General features: G+C 32.0%; 1 protein-coding gene across 2 annotated transcripts in view; it reads right to left on the bottom strand.

Moving 5' to 3' along the window:
* Positions 1 to 4164: 4164 nt before the first annotated feature.
* The window catches only part of LOC139812572 (transmembrane reductase CYB561D2), a 29190-nt gene continuing 9833 nt past the window's right edge, over positions 4165 to 23521 (bottom strand). For both annotated transcript variants that reach the window (XM_071777465.1, XM_071777466.1), the window contains exons 2-3: positions 7928 to 8186; positions 4165 to 4907 (exon numbers count right to left, since the gene is read on the bottom strand). In XM_071777465.1, the coding sequence (XP_071633566.1) occupies positions 4389 to 4907; positions 7928 to 8186 (778 nt within the window). In that variant the 3' untranslated portion in view covers positions 4165 to 4388. The remainder of the gene's footprint in view (positions 4908 to 7927; positions 8187 to 23521) is intronic.

Genomic DNA, 23521 nt, shown 5'->3' with positions numbered 1-23521 from the left:
GGTTTTGTGCAGCCGGCTCTTGGACTGTTGATGTAATTTCTAAATTATTTTTATAAAATTATTTTTATTGCGAAAAATATTATCCCAGCCAGGGTTCGAACCTGCAACCTCCCGTATACCGTGCGGGTGTGGTGCCAATTCGACCACTGGGGCTGTGGTAATATTTATCGCAATAACAACTATAAGATGGAGCACCGATTCTTCAGTCAACGGTGTATAATAAACAGAATAATGAGTTTTTTCTTTGCCAGTATATAGAATAACAATTAAAGTAATTTAAATCGACCATGACTGGCAATATATAACGTCTTTTCGATGTGAACATTGAAAAACTGTGAGTCAACCTGCTTTGTCGGATTCACACAGCACTTTTTCGGATCAATCATTCGAATTCGTCGAATTGGCACAACACCCGCACGTTATACGGGAGGTTCCAGGTTCGAACCCTGGCTGGGGTAATATTTTTCGCAATAAAAATAAAACTATTTAATTTAGAAATTACATTAACTGACCAAAACCCATGGTCGAAATTAATAATGTCTCGATGATTGATCCGAAAAAGTGCTGTGTGAATCCGACAAAGCAGGTTGGCTCACAGTTTTTCAATGTTCACATCGAAAAGACGTTATATATTGCCAGTCATGGTCGATTTAAATTACTTTAATTGTTATTCTATATACTGGTGAAGAAAATTCATTATTTCGTAAATAAAATTATTAAAAGTTTTATATATCTACAAAAACTTTTATTAGTAAATCGAAATTTAAAAATATATTTCCTTTTGAAATTTATTTTGGCGATTAATAAACATTAATATATGCCATTTATATGTTATGATGTGAAAAACATTGTAATTTGTAGAGAAATAATAAATAAATAAATTATAAGATGAACTTTTCGCGGAGTTTTTGAGCGATTTCCATGCGCCTTTTCTCTAACCGCATGTCGCTCTTTGTGGTGAATACTTAGAAAATACGAGCTGTTTCGGTAAAGTAATTGATCCGATTAACCGGAGCATTGGATACGCAGTATCAAATTCAGGTGAGTATATCGGATAGGAAACAGGAAACAGACTACGGTCTGGCAGCAAAGAGAAATTACGACTTTTGAAATTTCAGACTGCCGCGCGCTTTCGCGTCTAATTAAACTTCGACTTCTCTCTCGTTTATACGCCGTCAGGAGCTGAAGTGGCATGCCCTGCTGTAACCGAATGCTCGCGCGTAGAACATCTCGCAATTCGATTCCGTAATAACATTATCTTCACCGCCAAAGGGCTCAGACTTCTATTCGCGAGATATTTTGCTAGTACAAGTACACAATTAACTTTTCCACAATCTGAACACTTTTTAGAACAATGTGCCCGCTCCGCAACAAAACATAAATTACAGCAGACAACTAGCAGAAATAATAGTAGATGTGAAAAACGACCAAATACGTACGATCTAAGTACTAAAATTTAAATACTAGTAATATAATCTTCAGTTTATGACGCAAATACAAAATTTTTTGTAAACTAATATTGAACAATTTAACTTTGCATTTTGTCAAGTGTAACATAAAGTATCTATTACTTACATATATTATTGATAATGACATTTTTGTGACAACTAATGTGCTCTTCGGATCATTCTTAATTCAAAGTTTTTTTCGTATAATTAATTAATAGATTCTGTGTATATACTATTAATATTTCATATTTGAATAAATTACATATTTAAATGACTATTTTTTTTGTAAAACCATAATCTATGTTAGTTTCTTCTATAACATTATAACAATAATGTTCTCAAGAAAGTTCGTCAATCTTTAAATTGATAAATATATGACACATTTTATAAAAAAATATATATATATTTGGATTGATTCCATTTCTCGGAAATGATTACCGAATTCACGTCTATTTGATATCAATTTGATATAGATGAATGGTCGAATATAATAATAAGAATTTGTGCCATTTGTGACCTCATCATAATTGTTTTTTAAGCAATGTTAATTAAGCAATTGTTAATATTTCTATTAGATTTCTATTGTCTTTTGACTTCTTTCGTCCTCCCCGCGCGAATTTTATATCGCACAAATACTCAGTATATAATTAACGTATATACTATGCTTTTCGATTTTGTATTAATTCGATATAGAACTGACCAAAAGACAATAAAAATCTTATAGAAATATTCATAATTGCGCAATTAACATAAAAATAACAAATAACGGTAATTATGCAGTATAGGGGACCACCCTCTGATGACCTTGACCTTGACATATGTTGTCAAGGTCACCCTTCTGAGTGACCTTCAGAAGGTTTTACCTTTCGGTCATTGTTTGTTAAAAAGTTATTAACAAAAAAATTTAATGAATAAAATGTAATTTTCTGACACCGTATATAAATTATATACTTTTATATTACATTTTTTAAGTTGTCCTTGATTTTACCTTTCCTACTATTGTTGACACTTACTGCCTAATACAGCATAAAGTGTTTAGACATTGGACATATGCTGTAATTTAATTTTTAAATTAAAAATTATCATACACACATTCACACGCGCGCACGCGTTTCGATAGTCACTAACAACTGAAAGAGACGTAGCAAAATTTAAACACGAAGAATTTTGAGTAGTAGTACTATTCCTACTCCTATATGTTAATACTTTTATGTAAACAAAGCTTCATATGAGATTCACCTGTACGCAGCTCTTGGTATGTCACTTAGTATTACTACGCGTAGCCAGTGTGTCGTGTAGCCAGTGTGTTAAAACAGTAATTTGTATAATGATGTATTCAGTTGAACAAATAAATAATAATCCTTGGCTTGCGGTTCAAGATGTCGTCGGCAATGCGAATACATGGCCCAAATTCATACGAAAAATGTTTTGGAAAAAAATTTCAAGGATCACAATAGAATGGTTATTGTAAATTTTGCATATGTAAATGCAATTTCCGAGGAATTTTTGCATGACATTTTAGCTTTTACCTTAAAAAATGCATATACAAATGAGAGGAAGCGCAAAGTTAAAGATAGATTTCGTTACTTAAATCACGAGGTAATTTTAATTTTAATTGATAATTATATCAAATAAATATTATTATGTTTTCATATTTTGTAGAAATTCGGACGACTTCGACGCAGTCATGTATATAGTTACAGTGTTTATTTTAAAGAAATGTTGGATCTAGACTTTATTCCTAAAAGTTTTAAAACTGAATGTTTGTGTTTTTGGTTAAAGCAGAGAATACTTCGTATTTATACTTTTTTATAACATAAAATCATATGTATACTTCTCTATACCAACTAATCTCTGCTTTAAAAAAAAATATTCTATTTATTCTATTTATTATTCTATTTATCAACGATTCACTGCTTTACATGACTTTCCTTCGTTCATACTTACCCTATTTCCACATACATATTGGTCTTTCAATACTCAAAATAATTACTATATTTTTTAAACTTTTTTTTGTTAATAACTTTTTAACGAATAATGACCGAGGGCTAAAACCTTTTGAGGGTCACTCAGAAGGGTGACCTTGACAACTTATATCAAGGTCAAGGTCATCAGAGGGTGGTCCCCTATACTGCATAATTACTAAAATAACTATGAAAGGTCGAAGGACAAATATCAACCAGTAGATATTCGACATCCATCATTCACCAACGCATACACATCAAATCAACTGCGATTTGACTAATCATTTCTAGCTGGTTGTAATAAACTCTCACAGCTTTAAATCGCCTCAATATCAATGACTACATGTGTACGAATTTCTCAGATTACAATATTACTATAAAATTATTATTGATGCATCTGTGAGTTTTTCGTAAAAAAACATATTTATTCAGTTACTAAAATAATTTGTTGTAATAAAAAAACCAATTGGAAAAGCGCAATGCAATATCGCGATCCATTTTATAAATAATCTAGATGTAGAGGGTTAAATATAAGAATATTTGTTTCTAAAGAGATATGCTTTTAATTTCATTATTTTACATACATATATATTAAAGTTTTGTCCAAAATTCAGATCTTTATTGATATATAAATGTCTTTACATATATATAACTTTTGAAATACTTTTTGTACTCCCAAATCTCTAGATTTAAGGTGATTTTTTTAAGTATTATTTTAAATATCAATTGTTCTATCTAATATCTAATACAGATTTAATATATTATATGTACATCTAATGTTTATTTAACTAGCATTTTTATATAATTAGCATATGTGAGATTATATACATATTTTATCAAAAAATTGCATAACAAAATGTTTTTTTTGTGACAAGTTAGTAATTTTTTATATTATTTTAACTAGAAGTAAATAACAAAAATAAAAATTACGCGCTATAATTTCTTAGAAAAAGATTCTGGCCAACATTCTTATGTATCAAGTGGAGGAGCAAACTGGTTTCAGGCAATCGATGGCTTGCCTATAGAGAGAGACGAGCGCGCCTCTTAACGATAATATCGTGATCAGTACTGTGAGAACAAGTAGAGTATTGTCGGCGTATCTCAGTTTCGTTGCACGGTATACCCAGGACTTTTCGTAGCCGTAACATTGCGAGACCATACCGATGACAAAGCCAGCGATGCCCAGAAAATTGTGAAAGAACTTCGTAGTTACCGGACGCATGTACTTGCGAAGTTTCCACGCGATCCATACTGGATATCCGAAGACAGTCATCACGCAGACGATGACCAGTGAGGCGAGGCCCGTAATACCGTGGATTGAGACAAAGTGTACCGATTTGACGTTGTACATCACGCCCACGCCGACCAGATTCAGAATAAGTCCGATGGCTTGTAAAATCCAGTGAAGATGTTTGTTGGCGCGACGCGACAAAGAAGAGGTTAGCACGTTGTCACTCGCCAGGACGATAATGGCCTCCGACATCAACAGGACGTACTGAAAGGATATGAGATCGATTCGTGAACGATTCGTGGGGAGAAGTTTGGGTAGTCGATTGGCTAAGTAGTTAGAAGTTCTTTGGCTATCTTACTTGGTCTAAACTTTCCCGAAGAGAGGAGACCCAGTTATTGTCATTCGATACGTGATCGCAACGCGAAGGAGCAAATAGTATAATTTGAGTTTTAGGCTTTACCAAAACTCAATTATGACATCCGTTTTAATGTAATATCTTGTTACATTGTACGTAGTAACAAAGAAATAAATACGAGTGTATTTCTTGTCACTTTCGATTTAATCTGATTATATGCGATTGAACAATTTTTATAAATTATATTTTTTACTTTAATGCAAACGTTTCTTGTAAAATTGGAAAGTAAATTTTTAAAGCATGTTTAAAAAAAATTACTAAAATTTTGTACTGTAATTATGTTTTTCGTATTATAATTCACAAAGAAACAAATAATAGGGGAGACCGGAACGAAGTCGTCACCGGAGCGGAGTCGTCATTGCAATTATCTCGAAATCTATAGTGTAAACTCGCCATTAATACTGTAAACGCGGCTTATGGTGCCTACGTGACCAAAGGAGTTTAGTGAGGTCATGTGCCATGTTGTGATTCTTATCAAGGCAAACGGGTTTTCGGAGGTCGAAAGTAAAATTTTTTGCGCGTCGAAAATTTGTAATATCTTAAATATTATTGTGTCTCCAAATCTCAAAGTAAGTGATTCTAAAGAGTAATGCATGCTAAACACGAATCTAGTGAAGTTCTTTTATTTTCATTAATTTCTAATATTTTATGAGTGACCAAATTTGGAACTTGGGTCCAAGGCAAAGTCGTCACCAAGTCATATCATAGAGGCTTCCAGCGAAAATCAAAGTCAAAGAAGCAGCAGTGATCGGATTCCGGCGAGGACTTGGATAATATGTATAACTGCGTGTGCTCAGAGATGACAGAATAGAGCTGACGAGAAACGTGCGAGCGTAGGGCACATAAGTGTGCGTTTTTCTTGTAATTATTTTCCGCCATCGTGTTTTTAATTAATGTTTCCATTTTTCTACTAAAAAATAATTAATAAAATGTATCCTATTATTTTTAATGATCAGAATTATGAATTTTTATTTAAAATTTAGTCCGAGAATGGAGTGACGACTCCGCCCCGGCAATTTTAACATTTCAATTTTTGCAATTTTGTCGTTTTTACTCTATACCAGTTGAACAAAGCGACGTAGACCAAAAATGTCCGTATAAATTTTGTAGCCAAGGGTTCACTCTTTACAATGGTATACCACTTTTTACTACAATTATTTGTCTTGTTGTTAAAAATCGGCACTGAAAAAATAGTGACGGCTTCGCCCCGGTCTCCCCTATTCAGCATTTTTTAAATATACAAATATATTTGTAGAGTATAAAATATTGTACAACTTTGTCAATGTCGATTAATTCAGATTAATGTTTTGTTGCTCTTATAAAAAAGTAGTTCGATACATTTGTATACATTTATAAATAAAGTTAATTTGATAAGATAGGATCGTATAACTACTGTTTTACATATTTTGGTTGAAATCATATATATTGCAGAAAAATTATGCAAGTATTCCTAATAAACTTATAGATATTGACTAAGTAAGCACGTAAACATTAAAAAATTGAAAAATTTCTTAAATATATTATGTGAAAGAGATATAAAGAAATGTAAAATTGCGAGAATAATTATTATAGGATTTATCTCTGCGTGGAAAAATATACGATTTTCACAATGAAAACTACATTTATAAATATATTATTACGTTCAAAAAAAGCGAAGAAAAAAATTAATTACGTTTATTCTGTTAGCCGCTTGTAAAAATAAATTCTTTAGAGAAATATATTTGTGTAATACACGAGAAATCGTTAATAAATAAACGGATCAAAATTAATGATTCATCTATGTCTAAATTCTGCCTTCAAGAATAAGCGATTATCGTTACAGTTAAAGGGTGGGCGAGTAGTGATCATATTACAAGAAGAAGATAAGATTTATTGCAAATTTGGTCGTAAAACTGATACGACTATAGTTTATGGAAAAATATAATCCACACAATGAGTTTTTTTTAGCAGCATTGTGCGTATTTATATTGGTAAATTACATAATAAAAGGAAACATTCAAATTGTAGAGAAAGCCATAAGAAAATTATAGTAAAAGCTATTTTTATAAAATGTTTATGATCGAACATCATTATTTCGTCATTATTTTTTACATGTATGTATATAGGCCATTTTATATCATATTACATCATATAATGTGTAAAATTAGAAAACAAGCGATATATTGTAAAAAGGAACAAGCATGGACAAAGTACATTTTTTATTAAATTAAACGTTAATAGACGTTTTGATATAGATTACTAAATAATTAAATTGAAATTAATTATTGTGATCGATTTATGGCTCAAGGCTGAAGCAAAATTTAATATATTTCTACGTATATGGTATAAAAATATACCATATCTGTATATCTGGGTACTTAGATATACCATAAACAAAACAACTCAAATTATAAAATACAAAATTTTAGAATTTCAAAATTTTTGAATGGAATAATATTACTTGTAATATGAGAAAAATATACTTTTATAAATTCTCTTTGTTATACATATAATTTAAATAAAAGTTATTTTGTTATTAAATTTGTACAATAAGCAGACATTTCAATTTTGTACATAATAACATTAAATATAAGATTGCTGTATATGTAGCTATTGTCAATTTTCAGTCATATCTTTCTATCTAAAAAATTTTTTTTTATAAAGCTATATTCTATGTTCATGTACACAAAAGTATTCTAATTAATCCAAATAATACTCGTAGAAAATTCCAGCGAAAAAAGCGCTACAAAGTTTGCCTTGACGCTTTTGATTACTAGGGCCTGTGAGAGTATTGGTCGCCTACTATATGCAGCGTAACTTAGTTTTACTAATGTATGAGTTACGATATTTTAAAATAAACGAGAAAGGAAAACGGACGTGGAATACTTACACCGATAGTGCAGAGGATTACGTGTACATTTGTTACGGAATATTCCTTCGCTGCGTGATACACAAGGTATACCGTCACCAATGCAATCAATATATGGTTAATCGTGTCCAATGCAGAGACAAATATGCGTTGAGCAGTGCAATCCGGCCCCTTATTCCCGGAACTTAGGATTCTTTCAGTAGAATTGATACGCGGTAATCCTGGTTTAGATCCTGTCGATTGGAGTTGGAATTCGCCATTGTTTTTATCCGCCATTGTTCTGTAATATATATACACCGATTTATTATTGGTATTATAATCAATAGTCGGTCAAAGGGATTTATACCGTCTAGAATTATATTTCTGATTTGTCATGTTCTATTTCAATGTGATAACATGGATCAGATAAGCAAATTATTAATCCAAATTAAATAGTTATATAATCGATATTGATACGAATACATATTTAACTATTGTACCTTTATTTATTTATTAATATATTTTTAACCACAACCATATTATTTAATTATTAAAAATAAATATGACAATATTTTTTTTGTTTTATTTGTAAAACGTAGTATATAAGTTATAAATACATTTTTTGTTATTTAATAAATATTTTACATTTATATATATTATATATATATATATATATATATATATATATATATATATATAAATGTAATATTTGCCTATAAATGTCATGTCTGTTAACAGCAATAGTTATTTGTGTAACAAGTGAGGTAAGATAAAAATTCCCGGGTGCGGAGTTTACGCACGAGCCTTCGGCCGAAGGCTGGTGCGTAAACTCCGCACCTGGGAATTTTCATCTTTACACACGACTTACACTCCCTTATTTTATGTTGCAAGTGCCTGGAAAGTGGTCTATCACGCACGCGTAGCGTGCGTAATGGCCGGGGCACTTTCCATGCACGTGTTGCATAAAAACATTATAATGCATCTCCACTTTAGTGATCAGTTAATTATGCTATTACCTAATACACACGCTTCCTGTGGTTCGGAGCGGATTAACGAGACACAATTATTACATCGAACGTCAATGAATGATATCTTTTATTCGGTATAACGCAGAGAACAATACAGATATAACTGAACAAAACAGAAAGTTCAATAAAAAAGTGAAACTTTTAGAAGTTAAAAATGATAGAAAGAAATAGCCAATTGGAAGATGTAGAACCCTAGAATATTGTTCCTAGGCAATAAGGCAGCAAACTCAAACGGTGTGAATTCTAAATTCCATCATCTCCACTAGAATTCGCATCAATTGAGGAACGTATCCCAAAGCTGCTGATAAGCTGACGATGTGGTTGCGCCAATGCTTTCGTCATTACGTCAGCCAGCAACAGATCCGTGGGTGCGTGGATCCGTGGTTGACCCTTATTTTTCAGCCTCAATTTTTTTACGGATGAAGTGATGCTTGGTATCTATATGCTTAGTGCGAGGCTTGTATCCACTGGTCATTAAGAAATCGATTGCCCCTTTATTATTACAAAGAAACTTGATAGCTCCTTTCTCAGGATTAAGACAGACTTCTCGTACTAACCTTTATAGCCATAATGCTTTTGGGATTCCGAAGTTAGCGTCATATACTCGGCTTCGTTGACGATCTCGCGTTATTCGAATCCCTAGACAATTATATATTAACCTCGCTTAAGTTCTTCAACTTGAATTTTTCTTTGAGCTTTCTCCTTAATAAAGCGTTTTTGCTTTTGATTATTGCTAAGAATCAGCACATTATCTACATATATCACGACGATTAGAAAGTTTTTAACTTGATTCCTTTGATATACACACGAGTCTGCCATTGATCTTTTATTTTAAATTAAAGGTCGATTCTCATTAACCGGTCAAGTCACGGTCCGGTCACGATACGATAAAGAATTGTTGCCATTAGACTTGTCAGCGCCTTATTATCAACTTTCTTGTTTCAACAGCGACTTCCTTATTTTAATCGATAAACTACTTTCTTTAACCTATTACACTGTTGGAAAATTTGTGTTAAATATAACATAAATCACATGTCCCAAACGGTCCACTCAAATTTTTGTGTTAATATAACATAATATGGATGTGTTAAATGGTAACACCGATACTATGTTAAGGAGGTTGAAGCGAAGGAGGTTGAGTCAATTGACGGTTTAGAAAAAAGTTTTTTATTAGGTCATTAAAAAATCTGTATTAGGTATCATTTTATTCTCCATACGCTGCTATTGCATAAAACGTATAGTAAAAGTATCATATTATGCATCTTTATATTTTAATTAGCTAAAAACGAAACACTTTTTTGCCAATGCCAACTTGAAAACTTGTAGTATTGCTAATTATTTCAATATAAAAATGGCATAAATATATGTTTTGCCGTTGATAGAATGAAATAATGATTCTTACTGGTAGCTCCTTGACAATTATATAAGCTATCGATTTTTTAATAACTTTCCGTCGATTATATTAAATACGATTGAAACTTGGCAACGTTTCACTTTTATGGGGTTGGTAGCAGTACTCGCCTCTGTGTTGAGCCACGTAACGGCAGTTGCTAAACGTAAACATGCCGGTGAATTTTCTGTCATTCTGGATAAGAGGTTAGGTGCCCGCGTTTTGGCTATACCCAAATCCTGTCGGTATGTGCACGTTTTTGGTTCTCTTCCGTGCTGTGTCTACTATTTTGTAGTAATGTCAACGATTTTAGGGTTCTCTTTTATGTTATGTTCACAATTTTTTGGTTTTCTTCCGTTAGATTCATGATTTTTTGGTTTTATTTCCAAAGAGAATCAAAAAATCGTGGACATAGCACGGAAGAGAACCACAAAAATGTGCACATACCGACAGGATTCGGGTACAGCCAAAACGCGGGCGACGCTGCGTTGCCACATCTACCTACTCGCGAACTATCAACTGCTATTTCAGTCTAATTTCGATCGCTTTAACTTGTAATATATTTGTTATTAGATGGTGAATACGTGTTTTCTTGCGTTCTAAATGTTCGCATTAATTTACTGTACGCGTAGGCACGTTTTTTGAGCGTTTATATAGACTAGATATTAAAGAAAATTGGGATCAATCATCGCCGTCAACGCTTTCTCCATCTAACCCCATGTAAAACGACGCATTTTTGGAAATTAATATCTCAGCTTCTGGATGGTCAATAAATCTGAAATAATTCTCACACATGCGGTAGATCCTATACTATCATATATATTTTTTACAAACTAAAATCTAGAGTTGACCAAACTGCTTCAACCTCCTTAAAATATTTCAACAGAAAGAAAATGTAATTTTGATCGTAATTTGAGGTTAATTATGTGTACAATTAACATAACTTTTATGTTGAAGTTAAGATTGTAAGATAAAATCAACACTCTTTTTCTGTAAATTTTTATTCCCACTTCTGTTATAGAGTAAAATCAACATGCTTTTTCTGTAAATTTTAATACATTTAATAAATACATTTAAATTGTGTTACTTTAATATATTTTTTAAATTATTTTAATAATTTTACATTTTAAATTTGTTAAGTTTAATTAACATAGCAGGCATATGTTAAATCTACACATGTATGTGTTGATTATTTTACACAAAAATTTTAACAAGGACCTTTTTTAACAAAACTACAAAAAATTTCCAACAGACAAATATCTTACTGTCTTGATCTATTACTAGGATTTTAATTATATTTCTTCGTCTAGGTCTTTCTAAAGAAATGCAGTTAACATCTAACAATAAGTGATAAATGCCCAAATTGTACCTTGCAGCGAGTCCGAAAAGGTGCCTGATCAAGAGAGTTGTATCTTATTATTACCATTGCGTTAGGTTTCTTCGTATTCTAATTCTTTCTTCTGTACGCATCCTTTCACAACCAAACGCGTCTTATATCGCACGACGTCACTATTGAAAGAGATGAGTTTCTTTTACTCTTAAAGATCTATTTAGCTTTCCTATTCAGAGAAAGAACTGCCGCTTCCTATATGTTATTTTCTTCATGTGACCGCAATTTATCTCGTATAGCTTCAAACCATTTTTTGGAATTTTGGTAATCAAGGCTTCCTCAATTGACAATGGATCTGTCCCAGGAAACTCTTCAACTTATTATTAGTAAGTAAAGAAGTCATCCATTCTCTTTTTTCCTTTGAAGATCTTCTTGGTATTTGTGATTGCTGCGGTGGGATTTCATCATCTTCCTCCTCGTCGTTTTCCGCGAATGACTGTAATGCGCGGAAAACTGTTTCTGCGCTTTCACTTTCAATCGTAAATCCTGTGATTCATTTACCGGTCCAGTTTCTGCTTCATCTTCGTCCGGAGTTTCCGTAACTGGAAAAAACTTTGACTCTCGCTCCTGTAAATTTCCGGAACTATCAACCTTTTTGTGAACTGGATCATGACGCAGCTGCTCCTCAGCGAAAATGACGTGTTTCCTTTTGAATATTTCCTGAGGTGTATAAGGTTTATACAAACGATAATTTTGCTATCTTTGCAGTAGCCTACAAGAACTCGATTTTTTTGTCCCATTTTTGTCTCAAAGCCTTCGAAATGTGGACATGAACTTTGCTATTCTCAGATGGCGGAGATCTGGTTTCTTTCCACTCCATGATGATTCCTCCGGGGTCATGTTGGATTATAGCGCCTTTATAGGTGATCTAAGAAGATATAGCCGTTAAAACCGTTTCTTTCCAAAATTTTTTAGATTGACTTTAAAAAGTCGGCACCGAGCTTTTTCGATAATGGTCCGATTATAGCGTTCCGCCACACTATTTTGTTCGGGGGTGTGGGGTACTGTCGTCTGATGTCTGACTCCTTATTCTTCTTTCAGGAAACTCATGAAGTTATCATTTGTGTACTCCTTGCCATTGTCGGTCCGCAAGGTTCAAATATTTCTTTCCGTTTACTTTTCTACGAGCTTCTTGAAATTTCAGAATATCTCTGGAAACTGATTTTTGTTTTTTAGCGTATAAAGGAAAATTTTTTTTGAATAATCGTCAATCAGCGTAAAGAAATATTTCGCTCCTTCAATCGATGCCGTCTTTATCGGAGCACATAGATCCGAATAAACTAGCTCCAGGATGCTTTTAGCTCAATTACCTGAATTCCCAAAAGGAAGTTTAGCCTGCTCTTCTTCTATAAGCAAGTTACGCAGGGCCTTACTGATTTCGTCTTTATACTTTAATCCTCTGACTAGACCTTTTACGTAGTAAATCCATTGCTTTAGAATGCAAGTGGCCTCATCTTTTGTGCTATAGGTCTGCGTATTGTGCAGTTGATGCTAGAGTTTAACTTTTGCCAACGGTTGATCTAGTTTATACATTATATCCCGTTTGATAACGAAGCGCCCAGTTGCCTAGTAGCATCTCTTATTTGACACCCTTGTTTGTTGAATGTTACCGAGAGTCCCTTTTTTACAATTTTATTGACTGAAAGCAGATTCGAGGTTAGTTTAGAAACATAGAGGATTTCCGTTATTTTTACACTCCTCTTCGTATTGCTGGCGAGAACGTTTATTAACTTGTTTAACTTGTGCCTATCGCTTCTACTGACATTCTCTCATTGTTGGCCACAATAATTTGAGAATTAAACGGAGTTTTGGAAAACATATTACACGGATCTTTAAACATGTGTGTGGATGTCATGTACCGGAGTCGATATATCAATCCGTAAAATTTTATTACCTGCGATAAGAGCTGTAAAGAACGTAGAGTCCGTCTCTTTCTTCGATGACTTACAAGGGGACCTTCAGGCTAACGGATTTTTGTTTTTTTTCGTACTTACTGTACTTGAGGGTCATCACTCGGACATCAATTTCCCAAAGTATTAAGGCGCGCTTATCAGAAAAACTCGAGAAAATCGACTTTGAAGAATTCCGAGCGCGCTATGTATACAGAATTTTAATTTTAATGTAAAATTTATCAAATCCATGCTAATTAATATTTAATCATCGTTTTCAATGAAAAACTTACATCTCCTTATTTTGAATATTGGTACAAAAATGAAAAACGTCAGGTAGGAAATAAAATGGTTTTATATTTTTGAAAATTACGAGAAAATACAGCGCAAAAATGATATTAATAAAAATATTGTTTAATTTTTAAAAGTGAATTATATGATATGAAATATATAGTTTAAAATATATTGTATACAGTCGTTTTACACGTCAATATTGCACGAACCAGGATGATATTCATCGTAAAAGCAAGGGAAACAATAAGTTTCACGGCATCTAGCACACCGTACGAACGCAGATATTTTACAGGCGCAAGGTTTTTTTAAAATGTCTATTGGAAAACATACTTCATTGACGTTCATAAAAATGTCTAAAAAACAAAATGTCTAAACTATATATTTCATATCATATAATTCACTTTTAAAAATTAAACAATATTTTTATTAATATCATTTTTGCGCTGTATTTTCTCGTAATTTTCAAAAATATAAAACCATTTTATTTCCTACCTGACGTTTTTCATTTTTGTACCAATATTCAAAATAAGGAGATGTAAGTTTTTCATTGAAAACGATAATTAAATATTAATTAGCATGGATTTGATAAATTTTACATTAAAATTAAAATTCTGTGTACATAGCGCGGTCGGAATTCTTCAAAGTCGATTTTCCCGAGTTTTTCTGAAAAGCGCGCCTTAATACTTTGGGAAATTGATGTCCGAGTGATGACTCTCAAGTACAGTAAGTACGAAAAAAAACAAAAATCCGTTAGCCTGAAGGTCCCCTTGTTAGATTCTTAATGTGCCGCTTTGATTTGCCTTTGCTGCGAGAGTTTTTCGCGAAGTGACTATATTTATTGTACTTATAACATCTTGGTCCTTTAGAAGTACTTGTCTTGTTCTGAGGTTTTACTTGCAGTGCTGTGCCACCTGCAGCCGATGTGCGACAAACATCGTCCTTTACTTTTTGAAATAATTTTATTTTCAGTGATATTAGGCGTATTTGAGTTTTCAATGCCCATAATCATAAGCTTATATTCATCTGGCAAGCTCGCAAGTAGTAGTGTATCTAACCAAGTAGCAGGATGAGGTCTAAAGACGTCTTAACGTTTTATCGACGTTAGAGACGTTATTAAGACGTTATTTATACGTCATTTGACGTCACTCTGCTATCTGGGTACCCACTCATCTTCGATCTCAAAACACATCCCGTTCAGCTTGTGCGACGTTGATATGATTTTCGTGACATATATTCCTCTACGGACGCGTAATTTTCCAATCGTGTAGTTACTAGCGCGCGTAGTAAGCCTACCTTTCTTGACAGTCCCGAATCCTCATAAACTTATCTTAGTTTATCCCAAGCCTCTTTAGCGTTTACTGTGTCTTGGACATGCATGTAAATAGACAGATCAACAGATAGTATGATCTTCGTTCTCGTACACCTGACTTTTGCCTCATCGGCAATCGATCCTGTGACGCATCCCCATAAATCCTCGAGGATCTATCGGCGGTAAGCCTATACTCGCGTTTGATTGTGCTATGATACAGCCTTCCTTTATTAGATTAACACGTTCTTTGTGAACAATGTATCGTTTGATCACGACAGATTATTTTTACTCTTCTTACTCTTTAAGAAATTCGCACTTTTATCGATATCCGGACGTTATACTGGGCCCATAACCTGTAGTTTAGGACGGATTAACGAGATACAATTATTATATTATTCATTAGCAATATAATAATTGTGTCTCGTTAATCCGTCCCGAACCACATGCATGGTAGGGTGAAAGACCCAATTACTGACAGTGTCCATATTACTGTCAATCAAAATTAAAATATAATTTTTTAAAATATGAAAACTATATCTTATGTTATTTTATTAATTTTTAATAAAATCTTCAAGAAATCTGGTTATTATTATGACAATAAACTGAAACTACAAGCCAATCCACTAATTTAAATAAAAACTTAAAATCCGAGAAACTCATTTTTCTGTTGAGTTACGTCCATTTTTATTAGTAGAGTCGATGTAAGTAGCTGCAAAGATTATTGATTATAGGCAAAATTTGAACAGTAAATCTCACGGCAACACATTTTTCTGATAAAATAATATTAAAATTAAAGAAAAAAAATATATATATGGAATAAATTATTAATTTTTATAATATAATTATTTATGTCAGTAATATGTTTACTTTTTCATGTTTTTCCTAATACTGTCAACAGTATTATGGACATAAATCATGAAATGAACATAATATTGGCAGCTTGGTGAGTGCCCTTACGGAAAGAAACTACAGCCAGTAAATATTACACTTGTGTAGTTACTACAGGACTCCCTGTAGTTATCACAGAAAGGAACACAATAATCTGTAGTTATTACACGCTGTAATTCCTTTAGTGCGTGAAATTCCTGTAATATGGAATACATGTCTAATCATGAAGTGTAAAATCCACTACACGTGTAATCCTCTATATGTGTAATATACTACACGTGTGGTAAGTGACTTGTGTAGTAGACTACACGTGTAATCCATTATATGTGTAATATACTACACGTATGGTAAGTGACTTGTGTAGTAGACTACACATGTAATCTACAAAATGTGTAATACACTACTACACGCCCTTACGGAAAGAAACTACAGCCAGTAAATATTACACTTGTGTAGTTACTACAGGACTCCCTGTAGTTATCACAGAAAGGAACACAATAATCTGTAGTTATTACACGCTGTAATTCCTTTAGTGCGTGAAATTCCTGTAATATGGAATACATGTCTAATCATGAAGTGTAAAATCCACTACACGTGTAATCCTCTATATGTGTAATATACTACACGTGTGGTAAGTGACTTGTGTAGTAGACTACACGTGTAATCCATTATATGTGTAATATACTACACGTATGGTAAGTGACTTGTGTAGTAGACTACACATGTAATCTACAAAATGTGTAATACACTACTACACGCGTGTATTAAACGTAATGCTACCAGTAATCCATGAAATTTGAAATAGCGAGCCTCATATATGGAGGGGTAAAAACAACAGTGGTGTAAGTCAAATTTTTAAAAATATTTTCTCATGCGCATAGATGCAATTTATATATTGTACAGATTGCATCTATGCACACAAAAAAAGATTTTTAAAAATTTGAGTTACACCACTGTGGTTTTTACCCCTCCATATATAGTATACTTTTACTTCAATGCAGCTGTATATAAATTATTTCTATAAATATTGTTTGAAATTTATTAGATTTAATGTATCACTTTTTAACCACATTTTATTATTTTTTAATTTCATATTTTATAAGTAAATAAATATAAAAAAATATAAAGTATCAGTGTGTATACAGGGTATTCGCCATTTTGACATCATATAAATATATATTTTTCTTATATATATTATAATTATACACTACAGATTATTTTCCTATAATTCCACAGTGATATTACAGGCTATTATTATCCTGTAATATCGGCAAGATATTCACAAAAAAAATATTCTACTGATAAGTGGGGAAATTTGTTTCTTAAGATGATTTTTGAAAAATTATATATTTGCGCTGGTTATGACATATGTAGATTATATATAACACTTACATCAAATTAAGAAGTAGTCTACCTCGTAAGGCAGTTGGCTCACGATCCAGAGGTCCCGAGTTCGAATCCCACCAAGGTAAGGTTTTTCAAATACAAGAAAATATTTATAATCATAGACTGCATCTTAAGAAACAAATTTAGTTATAAAATAGTAATAAAATTTCGAAAAAAAAATTTTTTTTTATGCCGGGTGAATATCGGAAATCAGTGTCCTCTAGTATTAGGGGACTGCAATCTTAAGTTTAGTGTCTCATGGTTAGAGGATATTCCTCTAGATTTTAAAATATCTTCTTGAGACTGTATTTCAGAGGAAAATTCTCTAAAATCAAGCGGGAGCCACTAAATGACAGAATACAGGCTATTTTCCTGTAATATTTTCCTGTAATCCGAGCGTATAGTACGAAAATATTACAGTATATTACAATACTTCAGTCTGTAATTTCGTGTAATACTTTTATGTAGTTCCTGTAATATAATTTTCTGTAATCCGCTGTAGTTTCTTTCCGTAAGGGCGCGTGTATTAAACGTAATGCTACCAGTAATCCATGAAATTTGAAATAGCGAGCCTCATATATGGAGGGGTAAAAACAACAGTGGTGTAAGTCAGATTTTTAAAAATATTTTCTCATGCGCATAGATGCAATTTATATGTTGTACAGATTGCATCTATAGACACAAGAAAAGATTTTTAAAAATTTGAGTTACACCACTGTGGTTTTTACCTCTCCATATATAGTATACTTTTACTTCAATGCAGCTGTATATAAATTATTTCTATAAATATTGTTTGAAATTTATTAGATTTAATGTATCATTTTTTAACCACATTTTATTATTTTTTAATTTCATATTTTATAAGTAAATAAATATAAAAAAATATAAAGTATCAGTGTGTATACAGGGTATTCGCCATTTTGACATCATATAAATATATATTTTTCTTATATATATTATAATTATACACTACAGATTATTTTCCTATAATTCCACAGTGATATTACAGGCTATTATTATCCTGTAATATCGGCAAGATATTCACAAAAAAATTATTCTACTGATAAGTGGGGAAATTTGTTTCTTAAGATGATTTTTGAAAAATTATATATTTGCGCTGGTTATGACATATGTAGACTATATATAACACTTACATCAAATTAAGAAGTAGTCTACCACGTAAGGCAGTTGGCTCACGATCCAGAGGTCCCGAGTTCGAATCCCACCAAGGTAAGTGTGTTTTTCAAATACAAGAAAATATTTATAATCGTAGACTGCATCTTAAGAAACAAATTTAGTTATAAAATAATAATAAAATTTCGAAAAAAATAATTTTTTTTTATGCCGGGGGAATATCGGAAATCAGTGTCCTCTAGTATTAAGAGGACTGCAATCTTAAGTCTAGTGTCTCATGGTTAGAGGATATTCCTCTAGATTTTAAAATATCTTCTTGAGACCGTATTTCAAAGGAAAATCCTCTAAAATCAAGCAGGAGCCACTAAATGACAGAATACAGGCTATTTTCCTGTAATATTTTCCTGTAATCCGAGCGTATAGTACGAAAATATTACAGTATATTACAATACTTCAGTCTGTAATTTCGTATAATACTTTTATGTAGTTCCTGTAATATAATTTTCTGTAATCCGCTGTAGTTTCTTTCCGTAAGGGTCCACAGTGATATTACAGGCTATTATTATCCTGTAATATCGGCAAGATATTCACAAAAAAAATATTCTACTGATAAGTGGGGAAATTTGTTTCTTAAGATGATTTTTGAAAAATTATATATTTGCGCTGGTTATGACATATGTAGACTATATATAACACTTACATCAAATTAAGAAGTAGTCTACCACGTAAGGCAGTTGGCTCACGATCCAGAGGTCCCGAGTTCGAATCCCACCAAGGTAAGGTTTTTCAAATACAAGAAAATATTTATAATCATAGACTGCATCTTAAGAAACAAATTTAGTTATAAAATAGTAATAAAATTTCGAAAAAAATATTTTTTTTTATGCCGGGTGAATATCGGAAATCAGTGTCCTCTAGTATTAGGGGACTGCAATCTTAAGTTAAGTGTCTCATGGTTAGAGGATATTCCTCTAGATTTTAAAATATCTTCTTGAGACTGTATTTCAGAGGAAAATTCTCTAAAATCAAGCGGGAGCTACTAAATGACAGAATACAGGCTATTTTCCTGTAATATTTTCCTGTAATCCGAGCGTACAGTACGAAAATATTACAGTATATTACAATACTTCAGTCTGTAATTTCGTGTAATACTTTTATGTAGTTCCTGTAATATAATTTTCTGTAATCCGCTGTAGTTTCTTTCCGTAAGGGTGACAGAATAACCTAACTTACGTCGACTTTGTTTTGATGGATAAGAGCCACGGGAGTAGAAGATCGTGATAAGAACGTAAACACGGATCATCGGAATACCTATCATTCGCTCACATATTCGATACCTATTATTTTTTTAAAATTTGCTTGACACACCTGTTAATGCATTACATGTAAGTAATTTTATTGTAATGTAAGTAAAATTATTATTTAATCACTCCTAACATAACCTAACCTAACATATTAAATTTATTTATGACTTTTGCTTGTACAGTGTTAATATAATTAAGAAAAAATAAAGATAAATAAACAAAAAAGACATACAGCACAAATAGGAAGCATTATTTGCAATAAATGCAGGCATGAGCGTAAATGCTGCCAGTAAGAAATTTAATATTCCTCGCTCAACCTTGGATGCAAAGAAGAAAAAATTATATGCAGAAAAGAAACCTGGACCATCAACAATTCTTTCAAGTGAAGAAGAACAAACACTAGTTGATTGGATTTTTTATTTAAGTCGTAGAGGCTTTCCAGTCACTAAAAATCAACTGTTAGACAGTGTGCAAGTGCGTATTAAATCTCTGCAAAGAAAAAATCCATTTGTCAATGATCGTCCTGGACGTCATTGGTACCAAGGCTTCTTGCAACGACATGAAAAACTTGCGGAAAGAATGGCTGAAAAACTGCCAGTAATGTGTTCATCTGGTTGCCAGAATTAGGAACATAAAATTTAGAGGTTGCCAGTATTAGGTGCAATTGAGTTTGGTCATTATTATATTAATTAAAAATTAAGAATCAATTTTATTTAAACTTTCTAATTTTATTTATAAAGTTTATAATTGGAGCAATCAGAAAAAAATATTTTAAAAAGATAAAGTATCATTGCTTGTATATATATATTAAATCAAATGTTACTGAATGCTTAATATGCCAATAATTGGGTCTTTCACCCTAGCAGAGCGTTGGTTATGATCCACGGACTTCTGCTACCATGTGGTTCGCAATTAATGAGACATAATTATCATATAGAATACTAATGTAAGAATTTAGAGTCGTAAGACCAATTAGGTATTGATAGAAGATCGGAGAGATTAACTTATAAAGTGGAGCAGTCGTGGGGTAGCAACTTAAGTGCTAGGCGTGAGAAGGATCCCGAGTTCAAAACCCGTTGATTTCGTTTAATTTTTTCCGTGTCCTACACTAATGAATAATATATATAATAATTGTGTCTCGTTAATCCGCCCCGAACCACATGGTAGCAGAGCGTGGTTACGATCCACGGACCTCTGCTACCATGTGGTTCGGGGCGAATTAACGAGACACAATTATATTATATCGAACACTAATGAATGATATAATAATTATGTCTCGTTAATCTGCCCCAAACCACAGGTTATGGGCCCGGTATAACATGTCGATAAAAGTGCGGATTTCTTAAAGAGTAAGAAAAATAAGCTGTCGTGATCAAGCGGTACATTGTTCACAAATAACGAGTTAATCTATAATAAAGGAAGGCGGCACAATCGAATGGTATAAATTCTAAATTCCAACACTTCCATATTATGATGTACAATTGTTATCTATTTATAAATTTGACAGATTATTTATCAATTCGCTAAGAATGTTTATGATAACATTGTTGCAGATGGCCAAGAAATATTTCAATACTTTTTGGGGGAAGTACGTGTTTCAACATTGACTTATATTTACTAAAACTCATATCTACTATGACACGTTAAAGAAAGAGAGAATGCTATACTTTTCCGTATTATATCTTTTTATGTAAGGAAACTCGGCATAACAGGACCACGAAGCGTAATGGGATATGGTCGATATCTCGCTTTACAGAGATGCTGCTACGTAATGAAATGTTTCGAAATTATTACTCTTAATGTCTCTAACTCCGTGTGCTGTTATCAGTTTTCATATTATTTTTAAAAGATGTTACAAATTGCTTAATACGTTCGCTGTGCTCTCCGCGATTGAGTTGCAGTTTCTTTGATACATTTGCATAAAATAAACAATGATGAAATTCTACTTTTTATTACTCTGAGTACATTTACGTTATTAAATGATCTTTTCTTGTCAATTTAGTAAAGTATCTGTGTAAATATCTATTATTTGTGATAATTTATGTTACTTAAAGTAAACTTATGTATTTCGGGGCACAACGGGGCATTAGTCATGGGGCATAATGCCTTGTGTTCTTAAAATGTTTTATTTTTTTCATACGCTATCAATACCTATGTTGTGCAATATTGATGCCAAAGATTATTAATCAAATTTTGATTTTAATTTATATTTTAATAAAAAAAATGTATACTAATAAGAAAAGTGTTATTAATAAACAATTATTATTAATTAAAAGTGTGACAATACATTCCTATATACCTATATATTGCGTGTTCTAATAAATCACTTTTTTAAGAAGTTTTTACATTAATGAACAAGTTTTGTAAGGTATCCCATTATGTCCCGTATAAAATGCATAGTAAGGAAAACTCACGCTTTCAATAAAACAATAATTTGGTCCTTTTAAACTATTCTTTCGCAGTAAAACTTGTGTTTTTCTTATAGTAAATAAATATTTCAAAGAATATTGTAGTGCAAGACCAAGTTTATTTATTTATTTTTAATATGTTTTAAACTTATTTAAATCTTAGTGTTCCCATTATGTCCTAGGTTCCTCTACTATAGAGTTTTTATGATACACATTATGGTGTCATAAAAAAGACTTAAAGACTGCATTTTATATCATGTAAAAATATTTATAGTGTCAAATTTTGCTCACTATACCTATCAGATAGAGCGTGAGACATGTTGTATAATGCGGTATCTGCTTCGGATATAGCTCGATTTCAAATATACGTATCCATGCATTTTCTGTTCTTTTCTCCATTATATACTCATTCTTTCTTTCTCGGGGTGTGTATACGCGAGCGTGTGTACGTGTGTGCGTGTGTGCGTGTGAGCACATGCATAAGATTTGTTTCAAATCACTTAGGTGGATTGAGAACTTGTTCCATGATGGTATCTTTTTATCTGACATTTCCGTAACTTATATGAATTATATAGGGATCAGATAACTTATACGTTATATTTTTATGTATATTATGTGTTAAATAATTAATTTTTCTATCCCATACGCATTAGGTAAAGTTTTAACGGAAATCTTTTTTAATTGATGGAAGCTTACTGACCTATGGCTCGTGAGTAGAACACTATTGTACGAATAGATATTGTGCTAACAAAATATTTTTTTCAAGACATTATCATTAAGGAAAGTATTATATAATATAGATTTTAAGTATGAATCAACTTTGCGCTATTACAACGCAATATATTGCTATATACTCGATAAGTAAGTCAACAAATTTATACAAGATACGTTATATAATATTTTTATTGGTGTAACTCTTTACAATATTTACACATTTCAATTCCTAGTATTGAGATCTGATTTTCGAAGATTATTTTGTGTGTCTACGTATTAGCGAGTAAATACCTAAAGTGATATGTGTTTTTTGTCTTATCTCTATTTTATTTTTCATTAGAATTGAAATTAATAATATTGAATTAATAATATTGAATAATGTTTAAAGGAATGAATTGTAAATTATTTTGAATAAGCAAACACACAAAAATATATTAAATACATATTATTATTAAAATTCTGCTACAATAATATTTAATAAGTAGGTATTTACTGTAAGTAT

Source organism: Temnothorax longispinosus, chromosome 5, assembly GCF_030848805.1.
Source record: "Temnothorax longispinosus isolate EJ_2023e chromosome 5, Tlon_JGU_v1, whole genome shotgun sequence".
In the NCBI taxonomy this organism is placed as follows: Eukaryota; Metazoa; Arthropoda; class Insecta; order Hymenoptera; family Formicidae; genus Temnothorax; species Temnothorax longispinosus.
Note: the sequence above shows the minus strand (reverse complement) of the source record. Positions and strands in the feature narration are given on the sequence as shown.